The sequence below is a fragment of the Melospiza georgiana genome, chromosome 5, assembly GCF_028018845.1.
Source record: "Melospiza georgiana isolate bMelGeo1 chromosome 5, bMelGeo1.pri, whole genome shotgun sequence".
Classification (NCBI taxonomy): Eukaryota; Metazoa; Chordata; class Aves; order Passeriformes; family Passerellidae; genus Melospiza; species Melospiza georgiana.
The window spans coordinates 37,137,178-37,161,696 of record NC_080434.1 but is presented as its reverse complement, the minus strand read 5'-3'; the positions used below and the strand labels follow the sequence as shown (position 1 = coordinate 37,161,696).

Below are 24,519 nucleotides of genomic sequence, written 5' to 3'. Positions count from 1 at the left end.
TAGGAAAGCAAGCGTGCCAGAAAATATAAAAGGTAAGATATCTGACTTCTCGTTGCATTGCTCCTCAAGTACTCATTTGCCTCCTTAATAACTAAGTGTGTGATGAATTGAGTTGATATGTCAGTGCTATGATATAGCTCCCATTCACTGTGCACAGATGGAAATTAATGTACGGGGTGCAAGAGAAAAGGAAAACAGACTCATAACAGCAAAGTGAAATTAACTTCCAAAGAGGTTTGAAACCAAGTGCTGTAGTCCTGACAGGAAAATAAGATAGGAGGAAAGAGGAGATAGACACAAACCCATTTATCTATAAATCTGGAGGAACAATCCCTTCCCCGGGTCTGCATGATACAAAAGCAAGCTCTTCCTCCAAATTGTTTGGTTTACATAAAATAAAAGCCTTAATGAGTGTGATGAAAGAGGGATTAATGCAAAAACAGCCAGTATCACAAAGTTATGACTTCTGATTTGTTGGCTTATCCTATGGAATCTCTTCTCCCTTTCTCAGCTCCATCTCAAAACCAGTTACAAAATTTTTACCATGGAAAGTTCCATCCATCAGCAGAAAATTTATCTCCCCACAAAAATGTTGGAGTCCAACAACTCAGCATTTCCTGAGGAAAAACTGCTTTGCTGAGCAACCTGGATAGGTTCACAGTCAATTTAGGTGCACAAAATTCCCTGAAGCACGTAGGTGCTTTGTCCTTGAAGCACATTTCAGTGTGAGACACTTCCATGGGCTCCACTGAGCCCCTGTCAAGTCAAGAGGAGACAAGGCTGCTCAACATGTCACAAAAATAACCTTCACCTGTAAAGTCACTGTGATTTGCATTAAGTTACACAGGGTAATGTCTGTGGACACTTCAGAAAATGCGGTACACGATGGAATGTTGTTTATGCATTTTAAGGTCATATTCTGTAATTCTTCTTCTTTGGGCACAAACTGCATGGCAAAATGGTTAAGCAAGCTATAAAAATTGTACCTTTTACACTCAACACACTAACACCCACTAGATCCCATAAATAATCTCAATATTAAAGCTCATTCCAATGGAAGTTTTCCTAAGATCTCTTTCAGTATTTTTTTTGTCCTCCACTATCAACAACTTGTACGATAGACTTCATGACAGACATAAAAGTTATAGTGCATTTAAGATGACTGCAGATAACATCTGATATTACCACAACCCTCTTCAGCATTTTTAACAAACTTTCAGCAAAAAAGCTTGGCAGACTGAGGTCTAATTTAAATGCGAATTTAAGCACATGGAACAGCAACTTACAGGTAGCCCTGATTTTCCCTTTTTTGAGTAAGTCTAACCCATTGCTGAGGTGAAGCACAGATTTAGGAGCACAGGCACGGAATGTCAGGGAGCTCCTACCGTCATCGGCGTCGGTGACGCTGAAGTTGAGGATGGTGGATCCGGGTGGAAGGTTCTCCATCAGGGAAGTGCTGTAGGAGGCCATGCCAAACACAGGCGGGTTGTCATTGACGTCCAGGATGTTGAAGTACACCCTGATGGCCGTGGACTGGCCTCCCCCATCCTCAGCACGCACGGTGAGGATGTAGTACTGCTGTGCTTCGTAGTCCAGGGCCCGGGTGAGGTTGAAGACCCCGGTGACGGGATTCAGGAAGAAGATTCCCTCCTCATCATCCTCGCTGATGGTGTATGTGATCTCCCCATTGACGCCCGAGTCGTCGTCGGTGGCAAGGATGGCTGCCACCAAGGACCCTGCGTGGCACAACAGAGCCAGCTCAGCATCAAGCAGATCCACAGATGAGAGATGCCCTCCCAGAGAAACTGAAGCCTCAATACTGTCTGAATAACTATTGAAAAAGGTTTTTCAAGCTGAAAGAGACATCATATTCTTGCTTTTACTCAAAGAAATGGCCAGGAATGGTTTTTATCCTCATGCAGACTAGATATCAACAGGGGCAAAAATACCTTTTGTCCTGCTAGGCATTGCCTTAGTATGACTCAAAGGACCCTCCCTTTTCTGAAGACAATCACAAGTTCTGGAACCTTCCAGACATTTCTTTCCAAATGCAGAACCCAATATGTGAGTACAAACCGCACAACCCAGCTCTGCTTTTTGAAACAGAGCCTTTGCAGGGTAACTGTGGTTAGAAAACTAGAAACCTTATAGGGGTCTGTTCTCCACTGTTTTCTGAAATTCAACACCCTGTGAGTTGGTGCCAGTGTTTTCATTTCTGCATAGCTGACCTATCTGACTAGAGTTTGGAAATCAAGTGTCACTTTTTAGTATTTCGAACACTAATTATAATTAAGATCAGTTCATTTCCAAGAAAAGAAATCATTAGGTTTCCTTTCCCTGGAACCAGACGAACTACGTGCAGCAGAGTTAACTACTTTCAAGCAACAGGATAATGAAAACTGCTTAAATCATCAGAAAAAAGAAGAGTGCTGTAACCCCCTGTAATCCAGCTGGATATGCTGATATCTTTCACATCCATTTGAGGATCTCAAGCTTTAATGTTTCTTTAACCGCAAGGGGAATGGGAGTTACCCTCTGGGATAGAAAGTGGAACCTCAAAGGGGAAACCTCATGGTCCTTCCCCACTGGGTGAGCCTGCCAGCTGCTCCCAGACTTCTGGAGAGCAGAGCAGGAGAAGATGCAGTACTTTAATACAAAATCAGCCTATTTGTTCCTTCAGCATCCACCACTGCTGAGCTGGGTATAAAGCACTAATGTACGCCCTGTAAACAATTAATGAGAGAAATCTTATTTTAATGTGGAGGGAATTAGACTTGCCTTTTCCAGGGTTATTCCTGCTGAAACAGACCGAGACTCAAGGCTCTGAGAGAAAAGAGCATGGCTGGGGATCAGCAATCAAAGCACTCTGTGCTATACAGACATCTCAATTACTTCCAGATCAAACTCCTGAGGCACAGCTGATTGCACTGTAAATCTTTAATGTGAAACACCACCAAATTTTGGGACACAGACTGTGGGGCAGAGTGCAAAAGTTGGAGGCTTGGGGGTAACCTTAGTTGAAGACTCCCATGCTTATAGAAATCCTAATAAAAGCTTGGAAGCTAACACCAAACAATTTGCATCTCCTTGGTTTATTCATGTTTTAGAATAAGTTTCTAACATGCTACTGGCAGATACTGCTTTTGAACTAGCAACCTGTATAAAATATTGGAAGTAATACTCATTTCTCACCTGGAGACATGTAATAGAGCCCAGTATTTGAAAACTTTTTTTTGATCTAAATACTTTTTAGTTTACAACCTCCCTTTGAAGCATCAGAAAGCACTCTCGCATCCAAAACCAGCTTTAAACGAAGAAAACAACCACGCGAGTATTTCCACGTCCTGTTTACCTGGAGTGGCATCTTCTGGGACGTCAAAGGAGTAGACAGGCTTGGAGAACTTGGGGATGTGGTCGTTGACATCACTGACGGTGATGTTGATCCTCACATCCGAGGACTGCAGGCCATCGTCGGCGCGCACCAGCAGGGAGTACTTGGAGCGGCGCTCGCGGTCCAGGCGCCGCGTGGCCATCAGCTCCCCCGACTCGGGGTCAATGTGGAAGCTATCGTCTGCACCGCTGATGATGGTGTACGTCACCAGGGCATTGGCTCCCTAAGCCAGAACAGAAGTGGTCAGATCGCCTCGCTCGCCAGGAAAACCACATCATAACTTGCAGCGAGACGAGGATCGTTCCAGGAACGGCGCTCGGGGATTATTTTTCAGAACGGTTTCCTTTAATAAACAGCCTTCCTGCCCAGTCCCTGCTTCAGCCTCACATGCACACAGTTTTTATTTATGAGACGTGAAATTATGAGATTACCCAGATACTTTATGCTCCACTCTTCAGTCAATACCAAAAAACTCTGTTACCTGTTTTAATTTGAAACCAGCACCACCGAGCAGTGTGACCTCTTAAAACAAGAATAAACATTGATCCTTATTATCTCGGAAGGTTAAATTACATCCCTGCCAGTGGGATCAGCTCTGCCTTTCTTGGTGTCTGGAGAGGGGATGGAGGGAGCAGGAGAGGGAGGAAGGGAGGCATGGAAGCAGGGGGATGCTTCCATATGGCAGCACTTCCAGCCACAGCTTGTGGTCAGGAGAAACTCATGGAGGCTGTGCTTGCAGCAGCCCCTCAAAGGTCAGTTTCTGCATGGAAATCTTTTTACCCATGTAAATAAAAAAACCCCAGAGTGACAAATCACACATCATTAAAATCACAGTTCTGATCTCTTGGGTTGCGCTGCAAGTCAAAAGCATTTGCTTTTCAGTCACAAAATTTCATTTATTCTTGGGGGAAAAAAAGAAGCATTCATGTGGACTTTGAGCATTTCGGTTGAAAGGAAAATTAAGGAAAAGTAATGTTATATAGAAAAATGTCATGTATTTCTTTTTGCAAGACAGGCTTAAGGACACTGAAGGTTTGGTAGCCTCTAACATCAGATACAGCACTCTAAACCCTGTGTGCTGATGGTGCCTGGAAATGCAAGCAGATATTTACTGTGCCCTCCTCTGGTGCCAGGCCAGAGCTCAGGTTTGACAGCTGAAACATGCTGCTGATGTGCCAGTAACATTCTGCAACGAACAGCAGATCAAAGAGATAAGGTGGAAAGGAATTCTAGGTTTGTTTCAGATGCTCCTGCCTAAAAAAAGCAAATTAACAGAGATAAACACCTGCTTGTATTTGTGAGAGGAAAGACAAGCATTAGTTACCTGACCTTACCAGAGTGCCCCATGCCAAACTTTCTCTCTGGGGCTCTCTTTCAAAGAGTCAGACTGAGCTAAATGATAAAAGGAAATTTAGAAAGAAAACAGGCTTCAGCAGGTGCAGTGCTCGATCTGTGTGCTCAGGTGTGCCACAGGCTTTCCTACAATTGTGTGGCTTGGCCACCACATCTCATGGGAATTTTCAGAGTGATCACATTCTTCACCTCATGTTTGACCAGCCAGAGTCCTCCTAACACAGTGCAGCTAAAGCCCACAGCCATGTGTCATACTGGTTTATACTCTGCCCTCAATATAAACCCTCCCCCTTCAAAAGGCAAGGGACAATAAAAAGGTATCTCAGCCCAAAGCTGCACATTACTAGGAAAACTTGGGCTCCTTGTATAGAGCTGGAGTTACAAATGTTCTGGCAGGGCAACTGAAATCATTCCTTTTGATAAAAACACTGACTGATTTCCCTCTAAGGTAACAAATTACTTCCCACTGCATGCGGGAATGTGATTATTCAGAAGGGGTAATAGATATGGGGGAGTTCAGGAATGGTTAAAGAGGCTGGAGCACTATTGCTATAATCTTAGATATATTTGCCATACCACGCCACAGAGGGGTAGCTCAGAATTTCCCACTTCCTAAAAGAAAGACAAGCAGCTAGAATTTTTGTTACACAAGTGCACCTTTCCAAAATCCTGGGTTTTGTCTGTGTATCAGGCTACTACTGGAAAACAAAGGGAAAACCGAAATATTTACAACACATTTGCACCATTCCCGGGGGTGTTCCCGTGGTTCCCTCTGTAGTAGTAAGATTAAGTACACCAATTAACAATCACAGGAAGATTAACCAAGCTAACACAAAAAAGGCCAGCAATAAAATTCTCCTAAGGAGGTTGAATCACCCTGTTATTGGAAAACAAGAACTGCTTGCTGTTGTCAAGTTAACTCTGTATTTTAATGACAACACAAACTTTTTGTATGATTATATTGACTTTTTAGCCATTCTCTTCATGGAAAGAAACAGTTTGAGCAAACAAAATTAACATGATTAACATTTTTATAATTTAAGTTTCTAAAATAAATGAATGCATCAACAGCATGGTACTTTCTTCGTAGCACCTTATTTGCAGCATTCTCATAATAATGACTCTCAGAGGGCAAAACTCTTTTGCAAACAAATTCATGTACAGAGCACACATTTTACCATTATTTCTTTTCTCCACTTTTTGGTAAAATAAAACCTTCTTTTGGAAGGGATAATATTGGTCTTTGTTAGGTCTAGTCAAAGGGCAAGCAGGCATTATCACAGTTTTACTTGTTCTCCAAGGCTTGTCTCAGATTAATTTTATTGCACGCCTTGGAACTGGGCTCAACTACAACATCTTGGTTCCAAAGTTAGCTTAGAGCTCCACAGTACTGGACAGAACTTTGTGAATGACTGCCATGATTCCTAAGGCCAAACTCACACAAAGGGATGAAGAAAACAGGTAAGATCATGTCCAGAATGGCACTTTTAGCACCAACATTCAAAACTGAAACCCTGCTCCTACCTCATCAGCATCCATGGCTGTCAGCTGCAGGATTTTAGATCCATCCCCTATGTTCTCCTCTACAGTCAGGTCAAGCATGTCTGTGGGGAATACTGGTGGGTTGTCATTGATATCCTGAAGTGTTATTTCCACCTGTAAAAAAGAAGGAATAGGAAAAAACTGGAATGAGCACTGGATGTGGATTGAATCTGAATGTTACTAATAAAATAATTCTGAAAGAAATCAGGTAAACTGCTCTTAATCACATGAATTAGCACATTCCCAAATCACACCAACAAGAGGAAAAGCTCGTCCGGATATTAAAATTCCACATTGTCATAAAATACTCCTAAGAAAACCTCTAACACAAATAAAGTTAATTTGACTTGTTGATAGCAACTGATTTTAAATGGTCCTAGCCTAGTTTATACTGGAAGAGATCCACTGATAGACTGTCATTGTAATCCTCAAAGTCAGCCCCTGGAGAGGAACTGCCAAGTGCCGGGGCAGGAGATCGTTCAACCATTAAATGCTGCCTGACATAAAGATGAGGTGGTGTAAAATTCTCTCTGAAATGTTTATGTATTGGCAACTCTCCGTTCCGAGAGGGGGAAAAACACCCTTGCACTTAATATATTTTATAGCAAATAATCTGCTTTTCTCTCTCTCTCAAAACTCCCCTCTAATTGCAAACATAAACGTTGCTTTAGGAGCACCCACTAGCATCTACTCTCCTTGACTATCCAAAACTCAACAAATGTTCTCTTCACGTGCCATACTTGTATGCCTTTCCAAGGAAGAATGACAGTTCCTGAAAGGTTGTTTTGTGATCTTTATCCCTAGTTTTTCATAAGCAAGATTGCTGCCCTGCTGATGCTAATCCAAAAAGATGCAGAGCTACATTTTCTCTTGTTGCTGGGTCTGGAATGTAATATTCCAAAATAGAAAAAGAAGACACAGCTGTTTTATATTTATAATGGAAAAAAAAGTATGCTTTTGGACCCAAAACAATAAACAGTCACCAAACTCTGAAGACCCTACTGAGGAGAAACTGAGTAGCTGAAAGTACTAAAGAACACAGCAAGGCAAAGGTATGGATGACTTAAAGAAGGTACCTGGACTGACAGACAAAATCTTATTTATGCTACAGTATCTGCTATGCCCTTATCCACAAGGACTCTCCAGGCATTCAGTTGAAAATATGGATTGGGCTACTCTGGATATAACCAACACAGGCATTTCTGGTGATCCAAAGTCTGGGATTTCTGCTGTCTCTAGTCCCCTGTCATAACATTTTCTTCTCTGTTCTGTCTTCATAGGAAGCACCAATTGCCAAACTGTTTTGACTTGATCACCAGGATGATCCCAAACACAGAGGAAATACTATATTAGTGTAACATTAACATAATAGCTATATGTGCTGGAAGTGGAGACAGAACAAGGGTCTTTTACTGAAGGCTGCAATTTATTTATCCCCTATTTAATCCCTTTGGACACTCAAAAATGGTACAGGAAGCCTGAGACAGATCAACCCAGAAGGTTTTATTGTTAAATTTATATCCCTGACAGCAGAAACACAAGGAGTGCTGAGCAGCGCATCACAAGCAGTGACTGACAACCACCTCACCAGACACAAACTTTGGGAGAAGAAGCCAACCTAGGTTGGTTTTCAAGGAGACTGGGTGACAATCAATCATAGAAATGGGACAGATGTGGTAGAAATGGCAGATGAAGGATTTTGCCAGCCCTCCTTGCCCATGGAATGGCACAGCACACCCCTCTTGCTTCCCTCCCCAAGGTGCAGCATTTCCCCAGACAGGGCTTCAAGGTAAAGCAGCTGCACAGCTCTGCAATTCATCTATTCCTACCATACATGTCATTCACAGCTCATGTTTCAGCTGCAAGTGACATTTCACCACTAGAACCCATTTCCACGATGAGAAATTGCCCTTTGTACAAATGATGTGAAAAATATGTGACAGCTTCTGGGGGGTTTGGGATAGGAGCTGCGCATTGCCTACAGCTTGAATAATGTGAAATAGCGAGGATCCAAGAACACAGATGGCCAAGGGTTGGGGGACAAATAAGTTAATTATAAAGTCACATTCCAGGGAAGTGTAAAAAAGAAGAATAAAAGAGGTAATTTTATTCTGAAAAATCAGTTTACAAGCAAACAAAGAAACTGCATTTTATATCAAAGATGTGCTTTAGATGGTGGAAAAATAAGAAATTCTCAAATAAGGATCAGATTTTTTTAGAAAAGAATACAACATTTTTAAAGAGCATTTACACCATGACTTATTACTTATCCAAAAGGCTGAGATAATGTGTATTGCTTCATAATTCACCATTGACTAAGTCCAATTAGCATCTGCGTCTAAAGCTATCTTTTTACTTCTGCTAGAATTTAGTACTTCAGCTTCCAAACAGAACTGCAGACCTGGGGAGTCAGATTCTTGGATGCAACCATTGGCAGAAATTTCACTGAAATAATCACAGAATCACAGAATGGTGTGGGCTGGAAGGGAACTAAAAGATGCTGCAGTTCCACCCACCCTGCCAGGGATGAGGATGCCACTCACTAGAACAGGTTCCTCAGGGCTCATCCAGCCTGGTCTAAGACATCTATGAGAAAAGATTTGAGAAAAAAAAAATCACATTTTCCCTAAAACAAGAATCTGTTATATTCCATTTAAGAGAGAATCTCATACATCCTGAATGAGATGGGATGTAAACTGAATATCCAGGAGCTCACAAATTAATTTCACTTTGAGAAATTAATTTGTGAGAAGAACCACAACCACAAAGTCTTGCATTGCCACGGGGCACTGGAAGATTGCAGAGTATCTTATCACACCTTTACTGGAGAAGAAAAAGAGAAAACTCCACAAAGCTTTAATCAAAGATCTAAACTAAACCTTTTCTCAACCAACAGCTTCTTTCTAATCCCACTTCACATTTGCATAAAGGAATCAATGTGTGCCACCACCCACCAGTGGGTACAAGAACAAATATCCAGGAAACCAAAGGCCTTGTAACCTCAGATACACCACAGGATGCAACACAAGGAGCTGAAGGGATTTATCCAAACCTTGGAAGAAAGGAACCATTACATGCCAGTAGGATTGCAGGAAGCAACGTGCCCAGGCTACATGGAAAGTGATAATTGCCACCTCCTTGTCCAAATCTATCTAAAATGAGGAATATTCTTGCCTGACCTCAAACTCATTACTCGGCACAAATCTAGGATGCAAAGGCAGACACAGACCAAGCTCCCCACACCACTCCAGGTACTGCACATGCAACAACAATTTCTGCCACTTTCTATCTGACAAATCCTCAATTCTATTTGTATCAACAGCAACTTCAATACAGGACCAAAAGTTCTTACTGCCACTCAGAGGACTCAAATATAATAAAACACAGAAACAGCAAAGATAGTTAAGCATCTTTGCACCTTTTTTATTCTCTAACCTGCCCTCTCCTATGGTCCAGGCACTGATGGATAGGGGCTTTGCTCCTCTGAAGAGCCTTGAATTTCTGCAGAAGCCATGAGAGCACAAATAGTTACAGACTCTACTAAATATATTAAGAATGTGATGGAAAACTGATTAATAGATTCATTATATTGTCTTGCTTGTGTTGTTCAAGGGAAAATGAAAAAAAAAAAAAACCAGAAAACTTTGGTCAATCCACATGCATACATCTCCACAAAATCACTCTACTTTTGTACAAATTCTAGTACAGCGCTTTTCCTTCACATTTAATACATGTAGAAAGAAAGACTGAAGATCAAAGCTCTCCCTCAGAGCTTATTCTTCAGACAAAAACACATTGTTTATTTACGAACCCTTGTAAAATAAACACAATAATTTTACATATCAATTCCTATGCAAACCATCTTTGTGTGGGTTTTTTTTTATTAGTTTTATTTGTGTGCTTGTTTTATGTTTGACTCAAGCTAAGATGCAAAAACAGAGGCATACAACAAACCACAGAGATCTGCAATATAGAAAGCCAAACAATACCACAAATTTCCCTGTGCATGAATCAAATTTCTCCTTCACAGGCTTAATAACATTCTCACAATAACTCCCTGCCCCTGCGACAGTTACAGATGGCCAGCCCATCCTCATCTGTGACAATTTGATTGCTGCAGCCTGTTGTCACAGACATTTTAAAAACAGAGGAAGTATTAATTGCCTTGATCTTGTTAGGATTCTTATTTGCTGTTCAAATTAGCCTCTTGTGTTTTTGGGGTTTTTTTTCCCTAAACAAATTCAGAACAGATTGAGGCAGGGCAGCACTCACCTCAAAAACAGTTCTGCTACAATTTACTCTGAATGTAGATGTTAGAAAAATAGTTCTTTCTCCATTCAGATAGATCTCAGCTGTTAAAAGATACAGGAATCATATCAAATCCTCAAATTTTAAAGCACACTGATCTAATAAAGCATTTAAGACAAACTATTCTTCAGCTTATTCAAAGTAATTTGTTGAATTAAGCTGCTAAAAGATGAAGTTTCACTTCTCAGAGCAGAAAAACCAATTTCACTTCAAAAATACCAGTACCCCAGGTAACTATTACTGAACAGGCTAGACAAGTTCCATGCTCAACATGAAAAGCTTAAAATAAGAGCTTTATTCTGGAAAAAGAAATTATTTTAGTGGCTGGGTTTATGAGCTACAAAGGTATGTAAAATAAAACATACCCTGCAAGGCAACGTGCCAAATTCTAACCAATCATAACACCTTCCACAAACCAATGGGTTCACTTGGCCAGACCCTATCCTTCTGTTTTACTGCAGTTATTAACATTTATTCCAAACTCAGGAGGGTTTACAGACAGGACAGCTCTCTGAAGTTCTTCCACCTATCAAATGACAACGAGAAGAGGAAAAGAGATGACACAGGAAACATGAATGAGCTCACGTGGCAGCAGCAAGTTTCCCTGGGAGTCCCACAGAGTAATTCCTGCTTGGAGCCACGCTACCCATGGCACACAGTGGGTCAGAGATCTGTAGATAGAACACGAGCTGAGGAGGGAGCAACTCCCAGATGCCTCACGCCTTCCTTGCCTCTTCAAAAGCTGCAGCTATTTGATCAAAGATCAAACAGAGTGCAGAGGCAACAGCTTTTCTTTCCATTTTTATATGGTGTTGAGTCATTCTTCTTCCCTTTGCTAACTGCCCCTTCTCTCAGGAGATCCCCTCTAATAATCCATGAGCAGCATCCACACAAATCACCCTGGAGACTTCTGTTTATGCCTAAACCATCATATGATCCTTCATCTTAAAATTAAGGAGCTTTTTCTTCTTTGCTGGAGAACGTGGCAGCACATTATCAGTTTGAACTGAATAAAAGTGAAAGGATTTTATTTCTCCCTCTCTTGGTAAATATTCTAAGCAATATCATTCATGATGATAAAAGGAAAGAATACAACTATTAATTCACCCCATCCATGTAACTGACTGAAGAACCTGGCCAACACCAGTCATTTGTTTTTTCCTTGCTTTCATCAGTTCAGCCTTCTTCTTCATCCAGCAAACAATGATTCTCTAATCCTGGAAAACACACATGCATGGGTAGATTCCTTTTTTAAACTGATGCGAGGAGTCGGACTGGCCACTCACACCAATGAAGGTGTGCTGACACTAGGTGCATGGGTTCTTCCTCCAAACTGGAGAGGCAAGGGAATGGGGACATAAAGGATCAGAGTACAATGCATGTCTGGAAATACATATTCAGGAAAAAAAAGAACAAAAATCCTCTTTAAATAAATATAAATATATATATAAACAAATATAAAACCCCATAGCTCATCTTGAACCAGTTTCCCACCCTGCTCTAAATCACTGGGAAATAGTAAGTTTGAGAGTAAAAAAAAAAAAAACAAACACTTCTGCTTTGAAATGACTTGAATACCCAATAATAGTAGAGCTCAGGAAGGTGAAAAACCTGAACTACTGATCGTGCACATTTACAATTTCACAACAAGATGGAAAGGCCATTTATAAAGGAAATATCTTGGGACAAGGCAATAGCTGAGGCTGAATGAGGCATCTGAATAACCCATTTTCCAGGAGGCACACAATCCCAGTGCATGCTAGCACAATAAAAATCACATTAGTCTATTGTGCTGCAGGCCAGCAAACCTGTTAAATAGAAATGTAATGTTGTTTAGAACCCCACTATTAACAGGGGAGAAGATTGCAGCTGGGGAGAAAATGTGGGGGAAAAGTGCTAAAAATGCACTGTTTGGGGGGAAAAAAAAAGAAATTTAAAAAGCCAGGTTTAAAAGACTTAATTCTGATGTCTGAAGTCAAACGATGAAACACAGGATGTGAAATCTGCCCTAGGCCCCACCACTGCCCACTTCAAATAAAACATCAACCCTGTACACAAGACAGCAGTAATTTAGAATAGGGATTATATAAATATTTCCTTTTATCTCACAGAATCAAGAATTACTATTGATTATCAGGCTTGAAATTGTTTGGAAACTTAGGGCTCAACACACTTTGGAAACATGCTTTGCTTTGTCCATTAAACAAACATGCGTGGATCCTTGTACCTAAATCAGGTGTAAATCTGCTTTCATCATCATTTAAAATAAAAATTCAAAAAGAAGCTACTTCCTTCTGTTGTCCCTAAGAAATATTGATCCTAGTGCTGTAAAAAAAAAGGTGATATAATTGTTTCATTTTCTCTTCCTTTCCCCCCCCCCCCCCCCCCCCCCATCTGTTAAGGTGACCACTGGGAGTTGCACTGCCTGGAGCCTTGATTAAATGTTTCACTGCATCCAGAACACTTCATCATGCAGCATAGCCAAAATCTATTATGGCTTGCAAGTGACTCATACTTGAGCTATGAGAAAACCATAATAAAGAGCATTTTACATAAAAAATGCCCAAAAGGTAGGTAATTCAATCTTGATTCTGAGTAGTATGCAAGGTCTCTGCGTCCAGCCTGTGCAGACAATAAGGCATTGTCTGGAAATGTGTTACCTACTGTGGTTACAGTTCACTTCTTTTGCCAAAATCCAGATGAAAGACACTGAAAAGAAACAATCTTGTCCCAGCAGAAGGCCACCAGCCAGGACAGGACACTAACATTTCCAAAAATAAAGTTTTTCTAAAGGCAAAGCAAGGAATGCTAAAATTCTAATTCTTTCTGAAATCAGTATTTTAAGGTAATTTAAGCACTACAACATTTTCTGCTCTCTCAAAAGAGACATGGTCTCACATGCAGCAGAGGGAATTAAAACTGGATTAAGGAAAGCACTACTCAAACCTTGGCTAATTTAACAAAGTAACAGCATGCTGACTTTAAAACACACATCAAAACACAGACAATCATAAACATGGAAACCTAGTAGGATCCAACTTCACAGCAAATGAGAGATAAACATCAAATTGGTACAAGGGATAAAACTGATAAGAAATGCCACCAGCAGGTATTTTCTCCCTTCCCTCACCACCAGAACCATAATGAAACACAGGTTACTTTGTCAGGACTGGTTAATGAGTAACAGGGATAGCTCAGTCAATATTCACGCAGCTTTAAAACCAGATGGATTGTAGGGATGAGTTACCTTGAACTCCATTTCAAGAGGACTAATTAATTAGCAGACCAGGACCTCTCCCAGAAACTGCAACCCAGGGGCACCAAGGCAGAGCTGGGCTGGCATTAAGGACCATGAAAAACTCCTCCACCCACCCATCCTTTCCATGGATGCTGGATATGCACACACGCACGGCCCTGCAGCATTTCCCCAGAGAATAGGGGTGACTTTCTCATAAAGACATTGCTTCTTCTGCACCCAGTACCACAAACACTAGGCAAACCCTTGCTAGTGAGGCTTTTTTGGTGTTTTATTTTTTCTTTTTGGAATTTTTGTTCTTAAAGCAGTATACATTTGGGACCCACTTGGCTTATAACTTTGCATTTAATTAAATGAGTTCTACTGCCATGTAATAAGAAATGGATTGAATCAGTAAGAACATTTCAGTCTGTGCCAGAAAATTAAAAAAAAAAAAAAAAAAGGATAAAGTCAGAAAATGCAAGCATTAGAAGTTCAAGAATGGGAATGTCACACCTCTAAATTAAATAAATCACCTAATTAAACTTACAGGTGTGACATTTAAGACACATGCAGTCATCAGGACGATGTGACAAATCCATCCCATCACTGAAGGCTGCCCAAACAGCAAATGAAAACCTCTTTACCCAGAACCATGGCAGAAAAAGCACTGCTACAGACACCAAGACACTATATTCCCTAGAGACACTATATTCTCTTGCACAATCTGATATTTGAGATATATTTAAGGTTTATTTAAGACACAGGACTGAATGCTGACTGATGCTTTGCAGTTTTGAGGGTTTCGTATGTGGCACTTCCTGAGAAGAACCCCTCTAAGACCCTAAATAGACTTTAGCCAATAAAACACACAAGGCCAACGTGTTACTCTCCCAATTCACATTTACAAGTACAAAGCCATATTACAGAAATGGCTAAAGGTTTTTCCCCCCCACAGCACTGCTAGCAGGGAAGTGTCAGGGCTAGAAATTCCAAGTATTTCTGCATCCTCCTACAAATTTCAGGCAAGTGCCTTCCTCACCATAGTGCCCTTTTGCAGACTGCAGGCTTTGCAGCACATCTGGTATCAGGGAGGGCCCTTCCCTTCCCTGTGGCCACAGGCCCCTTGAGGCCAGAACAGCTTTTTTCTGTGGCCACAGCTGGACCTTTTCATGTGGCTGCCCTCAGCAGAGCCAGCTGGCAAAACCGGGGCTGCAGTGGCAGGGTCAAGAACTTCAACCCACTGGGCACACCAGCCCTGCTTTACTCAGAATTTTTATTTAGGCAGCTGGACCTTCAGGCATATCCTTCTTTCCCCATTTATCTTTTTGGTCCACCATGGCTATGGAACCTTTAGTACAATTATTGAGAAAATCCCACATGAGCGCATCAGCCTACTGTTATGCCTGTTGGACCAACTCCTATACCTGGACCAAAACACAAAGTCCTACATGCCTCCAAAACCTAGTTTTTTCCCCCCAACTAAATTCAATATGTCTACATTATCTCTTCTTGAAAAACATTGCTGTTTCTGGTGATGAGGTTTTGCAATAAAGCCCTTCTTGAAGCTGAATAAAAACCTCTATATCAGTCTTTTACCAAACCATGAAGATTCAAGTTTGCACGTAACTAAAATCTTTCATCTCCAAAAATATTCTAAATACCTGAATAACACATTTCTTCTGGCCCAGGAATGTGAAAGGTGGATAGAACTCCACTTAGAGTTCTTCGTGTCAGCTAACAATTTTTGTTTCACTCACTTACCCTTTGAATTTTCTTACTCAGCTGTTGGACTTTGGATTTGACACAGCAAATTTAGAAAATCAAGAATTAAAGACTAATTAAATGGTCTTTAAAAAGACCTTTTGAAACATGTCATTTCAGCATATCTGTAAATACATACACGACCCTGTTCACTGAAGAAAAATCAAGTAAAAAACCCCAGACTTTCACAGAAATAGCTGGAACAGTGTGCTTATGTGTTCTTACAGTCATCTTCCTTAATAAAGAATATGAAGTGTTTTATTTGAGCATAAATTTAGAGATTTTATTTTCATTGGTTCCTAAACATCCACTCCATCTTCTCTAGATGCAGCACCTACATCAGACAATGAAGCTAAGCTCTCTGGCTGCTACAGTCAAGAATGAGAATTTTTAATAGCCCAGATCCTGACACATTCCTATATTGCATCTCTCTCCCCCAACACCCTGACTTTGCACCACATCTCAGTGACTTTTTGTATTTATTTATTTGTTTTATTGTGGATAGCCCTCAGCAAGCCCTGATTACTGGGTCAGAAACATCACCAGCAGCTGACAATTGTAACAAACCAAAGTCTCCCTGCAATCAAGTAAAAACTTTAAATTCTGATAATCTTAGCAAACCTCTTTTAGAGGGAAAAAAGAAAGAAATACACTTGCACTTGTGCCTATCTTAATTTCAGTGTGGCAGGAAGCAGATATACCACAAGAGAATGGTTCCCATGGTATTTCCAGCCCAGGAGAAACCAAAGAACCTTTTCAGGCTCGGGTCCCTGTCTGATGTCCTGACTGATGTGACTCAGCTATTCCTCGTGCTATAGCACTTGGGTTTTGTAGTTATTGTCCTGATTGTGCCAGATCTTTGATCCTTTTGGAAGTTCACCACCACTGGTCATTACTACAAGTCTCTGGATATTTAAAATGTATGGGAGGAATTTGACAAGAGCTGAGAATCACCAGCTCCCTTCTGAGGAACACAGAAAAAAAAACAAAAGAAAAAAACCCCAACAAAACAAACCAAATCAGAATAAACGTTCAAGTGTAACCATAAAAGATTCAGAAATTCTTAACAGAGTTCAAGAATCCCTAAATACACAACTAAAAGATATAATTCTGCCTTTTGAAGATTGAGCTTAGGTTCAATTTCCTTGTGTTTTCCCCTTGTTTTACTTTCTTTGATTTGTGTCTTCAGTAGGGTGTCTATGATGTGGCATGGGATTATTTTTTTTTTTTTAGAGCCCATTTTTTCTAAAGATCTTGTAGGTTGCAACAGTCTCAGTCTTTCTGGTTTTAACTGAATTAAGGAGTGCTGTGTACTGAATGTACAAACGGGCCCACTGTCCATGTGGAAGACATTAGACAATGATCATTCATTGTATGCTCACAATTGAAGCATTTCAATAGTTTTATAGACAATTGAGAAATAGGAAAAATTATTTTGAGGACAAAATTTGAATGGCTTACAGTTAAACGATTGTATTATATTATATTACAGGGCAGGAAAACAGAAACAGAGTAGGCAAAATTTAATACAAAAAAAAACAACAAAAGTCGCACATTAACTCTTAGCAAGAAAATTACAGCAACAAACCTGGGCATCATGGAGAGGTCTAAAAAAAAATGCTGAGGGGTTTTGTTTCCTGTTTTTTCGTACCATTCACATCCCCCTCCCTGCCAAGATTCCTCAATCTCAGTCTGGTTTGATCCTTCCATAACGTGTGACACCTTATTTTATTTTCCTAAGCGTAATACAGAAAAATGGTACAGCAAAATTTTTCTAAAAGAAAAATATTTTCTAGGTATAAGTGTAATAAATGTGAAAGGTTTTTGAGAAAGTCATAAAGAGGAAAAAAATTGAGGAAAAAAAAAAAGGGGGAAGCACAAAAAAAAAGGGGGAGAAAAAGGAGGAAGCACAAAAAAAAAGGGGGAGAAAAAGGGGGAAGCACAGAAAAAAAGGGGGAAGCACAGAAAAAAAGGGGGAAGCACAGAAAAAAAGGGGGAAGCACAGAAAAAAAGGGGGAAGCACAGAAAAAAAGGGGGAAGCACAGAAAAAAAGGGGGAAGCACAGAAAAAAAGGGGGAAGCACAGAAAAAAAGGGGGAAGGAGAAAAAGGGGGAAGGCAAAGACTTCTGAATACTTTAAAAAATGGCAACAACTGAAATGCCTCTGCTAGCTCGTCATGTTAATGGAGACAACAACATAATTACCAACATAATTTCATAACGAACAGCTGCTGATAGGGCAACAGGGACAGCATCATGCCCCAAAGACATAATGGTGTGCTTTACATGGCATTTGTTTCTCTTACAAGCAATAGCATATGAAGTAGAGATGCAGGTGTTCTGTTTAAAAGCATTCTAAAGCTGAAAATACCCACACCTATCTAGAAACCTGCTGCTTGAAATATCAGCATTTGTGAGAAATGAATAATGACAATTTCTGCATTTATCAACAGCTGCCTTCTACAAACTTCCAGCAGACTTTCTCCAACATGATGAAAGGCATCTTTGTAATAGTACAATACCATGGTATTACCAAGAACACAGGGAGGTACGAAACCTCTTGCAGGAAATCTCAGCCCCCAGACACAAGTGTAAACTGAATTCACTCCTTCAGCCTTTCCAATGACCAAACCATAGTACAGAAAAGCAGGAGCTGTTATTTACCTTTCCTTCATGCTGTATGAATCACTGACACACTCTCTGCTGTGTGCCATTTGCTGACATGTCATATTTTGTCTCAAAACGATGGATTTTGTTCAAAAGAATGAATTACTGGTGTATTTAACACATCTCCTGATAACTGTTAATTGTGCATTTTCCCAAACTTATTTTTCACACAGGCATCACCAAACAACTTCTTGAAGCCCAGTAAGTCACAGATACCCTCCAAGCAGGCAACTCCCTGATATGAGATGCTGCGCAAAATGCAATATTTGTAATATGCATCAGGGAGAAAGTTACAGGCTATGAGTACAATAATTCAGGTTAAAATAACAGTAGAAAGGGAAACATTTGTAACAATGCTAACTGATTGCTGGATTCACATTTTGTTTTCAGTAACCCCAAAACAAATCCTGAAACTCCAGCAAGATTAGTGCCTTTCTTTGCATGGACTGAGGTACTTGGCAAACACTGCTGAGTGAATTAAACTAGCATACAATACAAGCAAGTTAGAAGGGTTAATTGAAATCTCTCTTTGAGCAGCAATGCAAACCCCCCTCAAATCTGTCAAAACACATTGCTTCAGTGTCTTGGGGTCTTCAGGTCCCCTGGACATTCCCAATCCCATTCTGGTAAATCCCTACCTGCTGCCTCAAGCCATTTCTTCTCTTTCAGGCTGATGCATGTGTGCCTAATAACCAGCAGAAATGCAAACAGGACCCCCAAAACAACTTTCTACTGACCTAAAGTAGTCTGAGACTTATGAAGACATCATTCTTCCATTTATGTTAGACAAAATTATTTCCCTATGTTTCTAGCAGCCCCTTGTAAAGCACAACAGACATCAGAACAGCATTCGTAAGCAACTTACGAAGCACACTATCACTACTTACAAAGCACACTATCACTACTTTCTTTGCACAGAAAAAAAGTAGTTCACTTCAAAGTAGCTTCAAAATCATATTTGTTCACTGCTTTTCAGCACACCCACAATGAACATTAAACTTGTAGTTCTTGGGCTTGGCATATGTTGGTTTTTTTATTAACTTTGTACTTTGCAGGTTTAGAAAGTGTGCTGCAAATCATGAGCACCAGTATTTGCGGCTCTTCAATTTAATATACAGCTACAATATTATAAATACATTGCTGAACTAATAAAATCACCACAAAACAACAAAGAACATGAAATTCTGCATTAATTTTTACACTACACAGCATTCAGCTCACCAGTACTTTCTAATCAAGCTTCCTGTACCACATGTATATCATTGCAGCTCATCAAATTTTCTAATTTATGTACAAGGACAGCTCAGCTCCTCTGGTTTTTGGGTACGTTCATGTATGCATCTTATTAAGACTAACTCAATTAACACCACATATTTGATAATGAGTTTGACAAATAATAGCATCAGACTGCACGGAAACAGAGCAGCACTTTAATTTTATTTTTTTTTTAAATTCTTCTGAACTTGAGCTTATTTCCTGGTATTGAAATCATAATTAACTTACATCAAAAATCCTGCTGCTGTAAATCCCACTGTCTTCAGTAACTATGCCAGAAAGGGGTCCATTATGTGAGTCATCTGCTACAAACCAGAAAACAGCAACCACGCAACAGAGTAACGCCAACTGAAATGATTTATGTTACTCTGACCACACGCCCCTCCGAGTTGTGTAACCCTGCACAATGGCTGTGATACCATCTTTTTTCTCTCAAATGTGACCAAGGAAAGGTGCCTGACCATTCCAATTGATGTGTTTTTCTTCCTGTGGGCCTAAAGAGCAGCTTATTTGTACAACTCAGGCACCACAGCAACGAAAGTTGTGTTGTCTCATTTGGCACAGGGCCAGGCAATGCTTGCTGAGTGCCAAATGCTCCACTAACCTAGATAATTTACACAGAGATGACGCACAGGAGAAAAAAAAAATCAGGTTATTACTGCATTTACTACCAGATACAGCTTTAAATTTCATTGTATGCAGGGCTGTGTTTTAGAGTGAGCCATCCTCACTAGACACTTTTGGAAAACACACTTGGCACTTAGTGCAGTTGAAAAAGAAGGAGGGAAAAAAAAAAAAAAAAAACAAAAAAGAAAGAGGTAAATTTAGAAACAAGAATTAATGAGTACATCTGTAATTCTGTAATTATGGCATCTGCTCTTAAGCCTTTGCATCTGCTTGTGTACAGCTGCTCAGCACTGTCAACAATAACCTCAAACCCATGGCCAGATAGCATCTCACAACTTCAAGCCAAGCAAAAAAAAAAACAAAAACAAAACACCAAAAAACCCCATTAAATTCACATAGTGCATATGAACACACTGATGTGACAAAGCTAATGATCCACTGGACAACAAAAGCTCAGTTTTAAAACTCTGTGTGCAGGGTTTTATGGTTTCAAATACAGAAAGGTTTGTGTGAAACTGAAGAGCTAAAGAGCTGCCTTCCAGGAATTCACAAAAGGAATAATCTCCATGGGAGAGGCTTCATCACAAGAGTTCAATTGTGTTTCACAAACAAAGACTTTAATAAAAATGTTCTGTTAAATGTATTTTAGTGGAAATCTCCTCAAAACAAAATTATCAGGACAAGCAAAGCACTACATTTTAAAACAAAGAGTGCTGCCAGCATCAACCCTCCCTGATAGTTTAGGAAGAAGGTTTCTGAAGGTGCCACACTAATACTCAGTTCAGAGGGAATTCAAAATGGGACATACCTCAAAGCCACTGAATATCCTCAAAGCCTACAAAAAGTCTCAGAAAGATGACTTCAAATATAAGGCAAAAAAAAATTCAATAATAATAGAGACCACCTCTTCATTTTCTGTTTCCAGCACCGTGCAGAGCTGCACCCTCTGGGAATGGCTGCTCCCTCTCCAAGTGTCCACTGGGATTATTCCAGGCCTGGCAAACAAGGTTTTTATCTCAGTTTCAGTCTCAGTCCTGCCAAATGCATGAGAACCAAGTGGAAGAGGTCCAAATATTTTTGGAGATGAGCAATTTGGTCTATTTGTGCTTTATTGTCCTGCTGCAGCAGCGACGCACACATTTGGGGTGCAACTTGCAATAAGACCCCTTGCTGGGTCTCTTCCATTGTCTGTGGCTGCACAAACAGCTAAAAGTGGGTTGAGTTACCATGATTATGGGTGTATTCACATAAAAGTATGAATTGAATATGAATAATTTACGAAGAGCCTACAATTAGTTTCCCTGGCAGAGTATTCACCTAGTGGTGCTGTGGGATTGGAAAGGTCTGACACTTCCTTAGGGAGAGAAGAACAGATCACCTGAGCTATCATTCCCAACATCACCCACAGCTCATCCCCTCCTGTACTCATTACTGGGGGAGTGGTGGTGCCACAAAGAACAGTTTTCCAAAACCTTACTTCCTTTCCTTCACCTTGCTACCTTGATTCCCCAGCTGTTAATATCTGTCTCTCTCTATCTAAGTAGACAAACTAGGGGAGTGTCTGTCTTCTAACCACTGAAAAATCAACTAACTCCCCCAGGCTTCCCTCACCAGCCCTATTCTCTACCTGCAGTATTCTCAGAGCTTCTATTGCTCTTGTGTGCATGCTTCCACATCCCTGAGCTTCTATTGCTCTTGTGTGCATCCTTCCACATCCCTGAGCAGGCAGGCAGCACTGTGGGTTGTCACTGCCATATTTTCTGAAAAATCCTCTTTGCCCAGGATTTCTTCTCCTGGGAACCTGAGAAACCTCAGGAAAAAAGGAAAACAATAATTATCTCATTTGCTTCTCCTGTGTTTGGCTGCTTTGGAATGTGGTTGCAGATTGCTTATCCAACACGTGAATTGTTGTGACTTAATGACCAATCATGGTCCAGCTGTGCTGGGACTCTGGAGAGTCACAAGTTTTTCATTAATATCTTGTTAAACCTTCTGTAAGTATCCTTTCTCTATTTTTTAGTATAGTTTTAGTATGGTATTCTTTAATAGAACACCATAAAACAATAAATGAGCCTTCTAAGAACACGGAGTCAGATTCATCATTTCCTTCCTGCCACAGGGGACCCCGAAAACACCACAGTGGGTGAGGCACAGTGAATACATTCTGATTTTTTACAAGCAACCAACCCACACTCCTGCCAGGGGAGATTGAGCTGTTTAGCAGGTCCCTTCTGGAGGGCAGGTACATCCCAGAGTTGTGCTGCACATCAGGATTGCTCCTCAAGGAGCAGCGAGGGAGGTGAGGAGGAAGAATTACCTGCTCATCCCAGCACAAAAGGTTTGTGCATGAGTTTCTTCCTAGAGGAACACAAAAGGAGAGAGACACCACCCAGACAGCCAAGGAAAGGGCTCACAAGCATCTAGGAGACCCTAGGAGACAAGCAGGAGATAAAACCCAGCCAGCTGTGTACAGCAGACCTAATTTCCTGCAGCAAGGGAGCAACAAACCCTTGCCACAGGGGAAGAGCCACAGATGTCACATCCCTCTCTGAGAGGGGATCATCCCATCTGAACACAGGCCAGTGACGTGCCCCAGATGCAGGCTAGGCCAGCCACACATATGGCATGGGGAACAAGCCTTCTGTGCTGCTGCTCACAGCTCACCTTGGCTACAAACCCTAGGTCAGATGCCAGTGCAGCAATCCAGCAGCTGATGGTGGAAGCACAACTGACACAACAGAAGGGTAGAACCATCTGCCCTTCCCGTCCCTCAGCCCAGCCTTTTATCCCCTCCTGTTGATGCCCTGCACCCGCATGCCCTCTGCTCCCTTTGGTGGTTGGGCAGTGCCCTGGGCTCTCGTTACCTTCAATGCTGCTCACCTGCTGCTCACAGCTGTGGCCCATCAGCCACTCCCAATCACCACAAACTCTGTGCCTACAGTAATCATGAATCAAGATGAAGCTACAAATGCAGAGCAGAAGAAAGCCCAGCATCTCAATTCACCCTGCCTGCAAATGAAGACAATCCCCCTCTTCTGAGAGGACATTAACATTCCCAGGTAAAAAGCACCAACAGGACCACTGATCTGCCTCTCCATGTATTTCCATTTTCAAATCAATACCACCACTAAATCTTTCAGTTGAAGTTTATACACCTTCCTCATGTACACCCCTCTCCTCCCTTCCTTGGGAGCTATGAACCTTTTTGAAGTCTATGAAAGATGTTGAGGAGTTCACCTCCCAAAGTGTTACCCCCTCCCAACTGTCACAGATGATACATAAATCCCTATAAATTGTATACATAGGGCCACAACTTCCTTTAAGGAAGCCACCCACTGAAGGGTTAAACACACAAACTGCAGATCCTGTCTAATTCCTCTTGATCCCTGTAGCCCATTGGGGATGAGGCTTGGCCACAGCACCACCCCAATCACCACAAACTGTGTGCCTACCTGGAACCGAGGGAAAACACTCAGAAAAGAGGAGCAATGGTGACTACAGTCATTGAACATGACCCACAAACTGATATTGAAAGAGAGGAAATTCAGGCTCAAAAGTGAAGACGGGGATAAATTGTACTATAATAGCTCTAAAGCACAAAAAAGAAAGGTAATAAGCTGTCTAAAAACCAAAGGACTTACACAGTAAAAAAACAACTTAGGTTAGCACCTAGGAGGAATGCTGCAGCACTGGGAGGAAGGAGAGTCTGGGAAGAAGCAGGAGAAGTCACTGGCAGGAGCACTGAAGGCACGTGAGGTCCTGCCTGTGTGCTGGGAAATGTGTGGATTCCTCCCAAGGTTCTCTCTGTTGATTCCACAGCAGTTCAGGTGAACAGTGGCTGCCAGTGGTGGGTAAGGCCTGGCAGAGACCTCAGTGATGGAGCAGGATGACCAAAGTGCACCATCAGACTGCAGCTCAGCCCCATCCATGACGTGCAGGACACTTCCCTGCAGTCCCTTTTAAATGATGCCAGTGCAAGCCTTTTTCCAGGTACAGGAGAACATCACCACCACCTTGAGCACTATCACCAGTAAAAGTCAGGCCTTCCTACAGAAACCATCTGCATTTGATTTGCTCTTCCTGCTGCTCTGCACATCACCACCACAATTACAAACAGAAGTATTTGGCTCCCTGCCTTGCCCTTTTATTGCTTTACTATGCTTCACTGCCAATCCTTATGGCAACAGAACTTGCAAAGTCATGGACTCTTATAAAAATCTTATAATACTAAAACCCTGCACAGAGAGGTTTCTCTTACTCTTGGACACCGTGGAGTTTCCAGGTATTGTTTTTACTCTCATATCATTTTATATTTAATATAATAGCCAGAAATACGAGTCAACAATAGTAAGTTGAAG

At 41.1% G+C, this 24,519-nt stretch overlaps 1 protein-coding gene across 1 annotated transcript in view; it reads right to left on the bottom strand.

Moving 5' to 3' along the window:
- The window catches only part of FAT4 (FAT atypical cadherin 4), a 119,635-nt gene that overhangs the window by 52,159 nt on the left and 42,957 nt on the right, over positions 1 to 24,519 (bottom strand). Inside the window, exons 2-4 of the mRNA XM_058024283.1 lie at positions 6,269 to 6,400; positions 3,353 to 3,614; positions 1,386 to 1,736 (exon numbers count right to left, since the gene is read on the bottom strand). Coding sequence (XP_057880266.1) covers positions 1,386 to 1,736; positions 3,353 to 3,614; positions 6,269 to 6,400 — 745 coding nt within the window. The remainder of the gene's footprint in view (positions 1 to 1,385; positions 1,737 to 3,352; positions 3,615 to 6,268; positions 6,401 to 24,519) is intronic.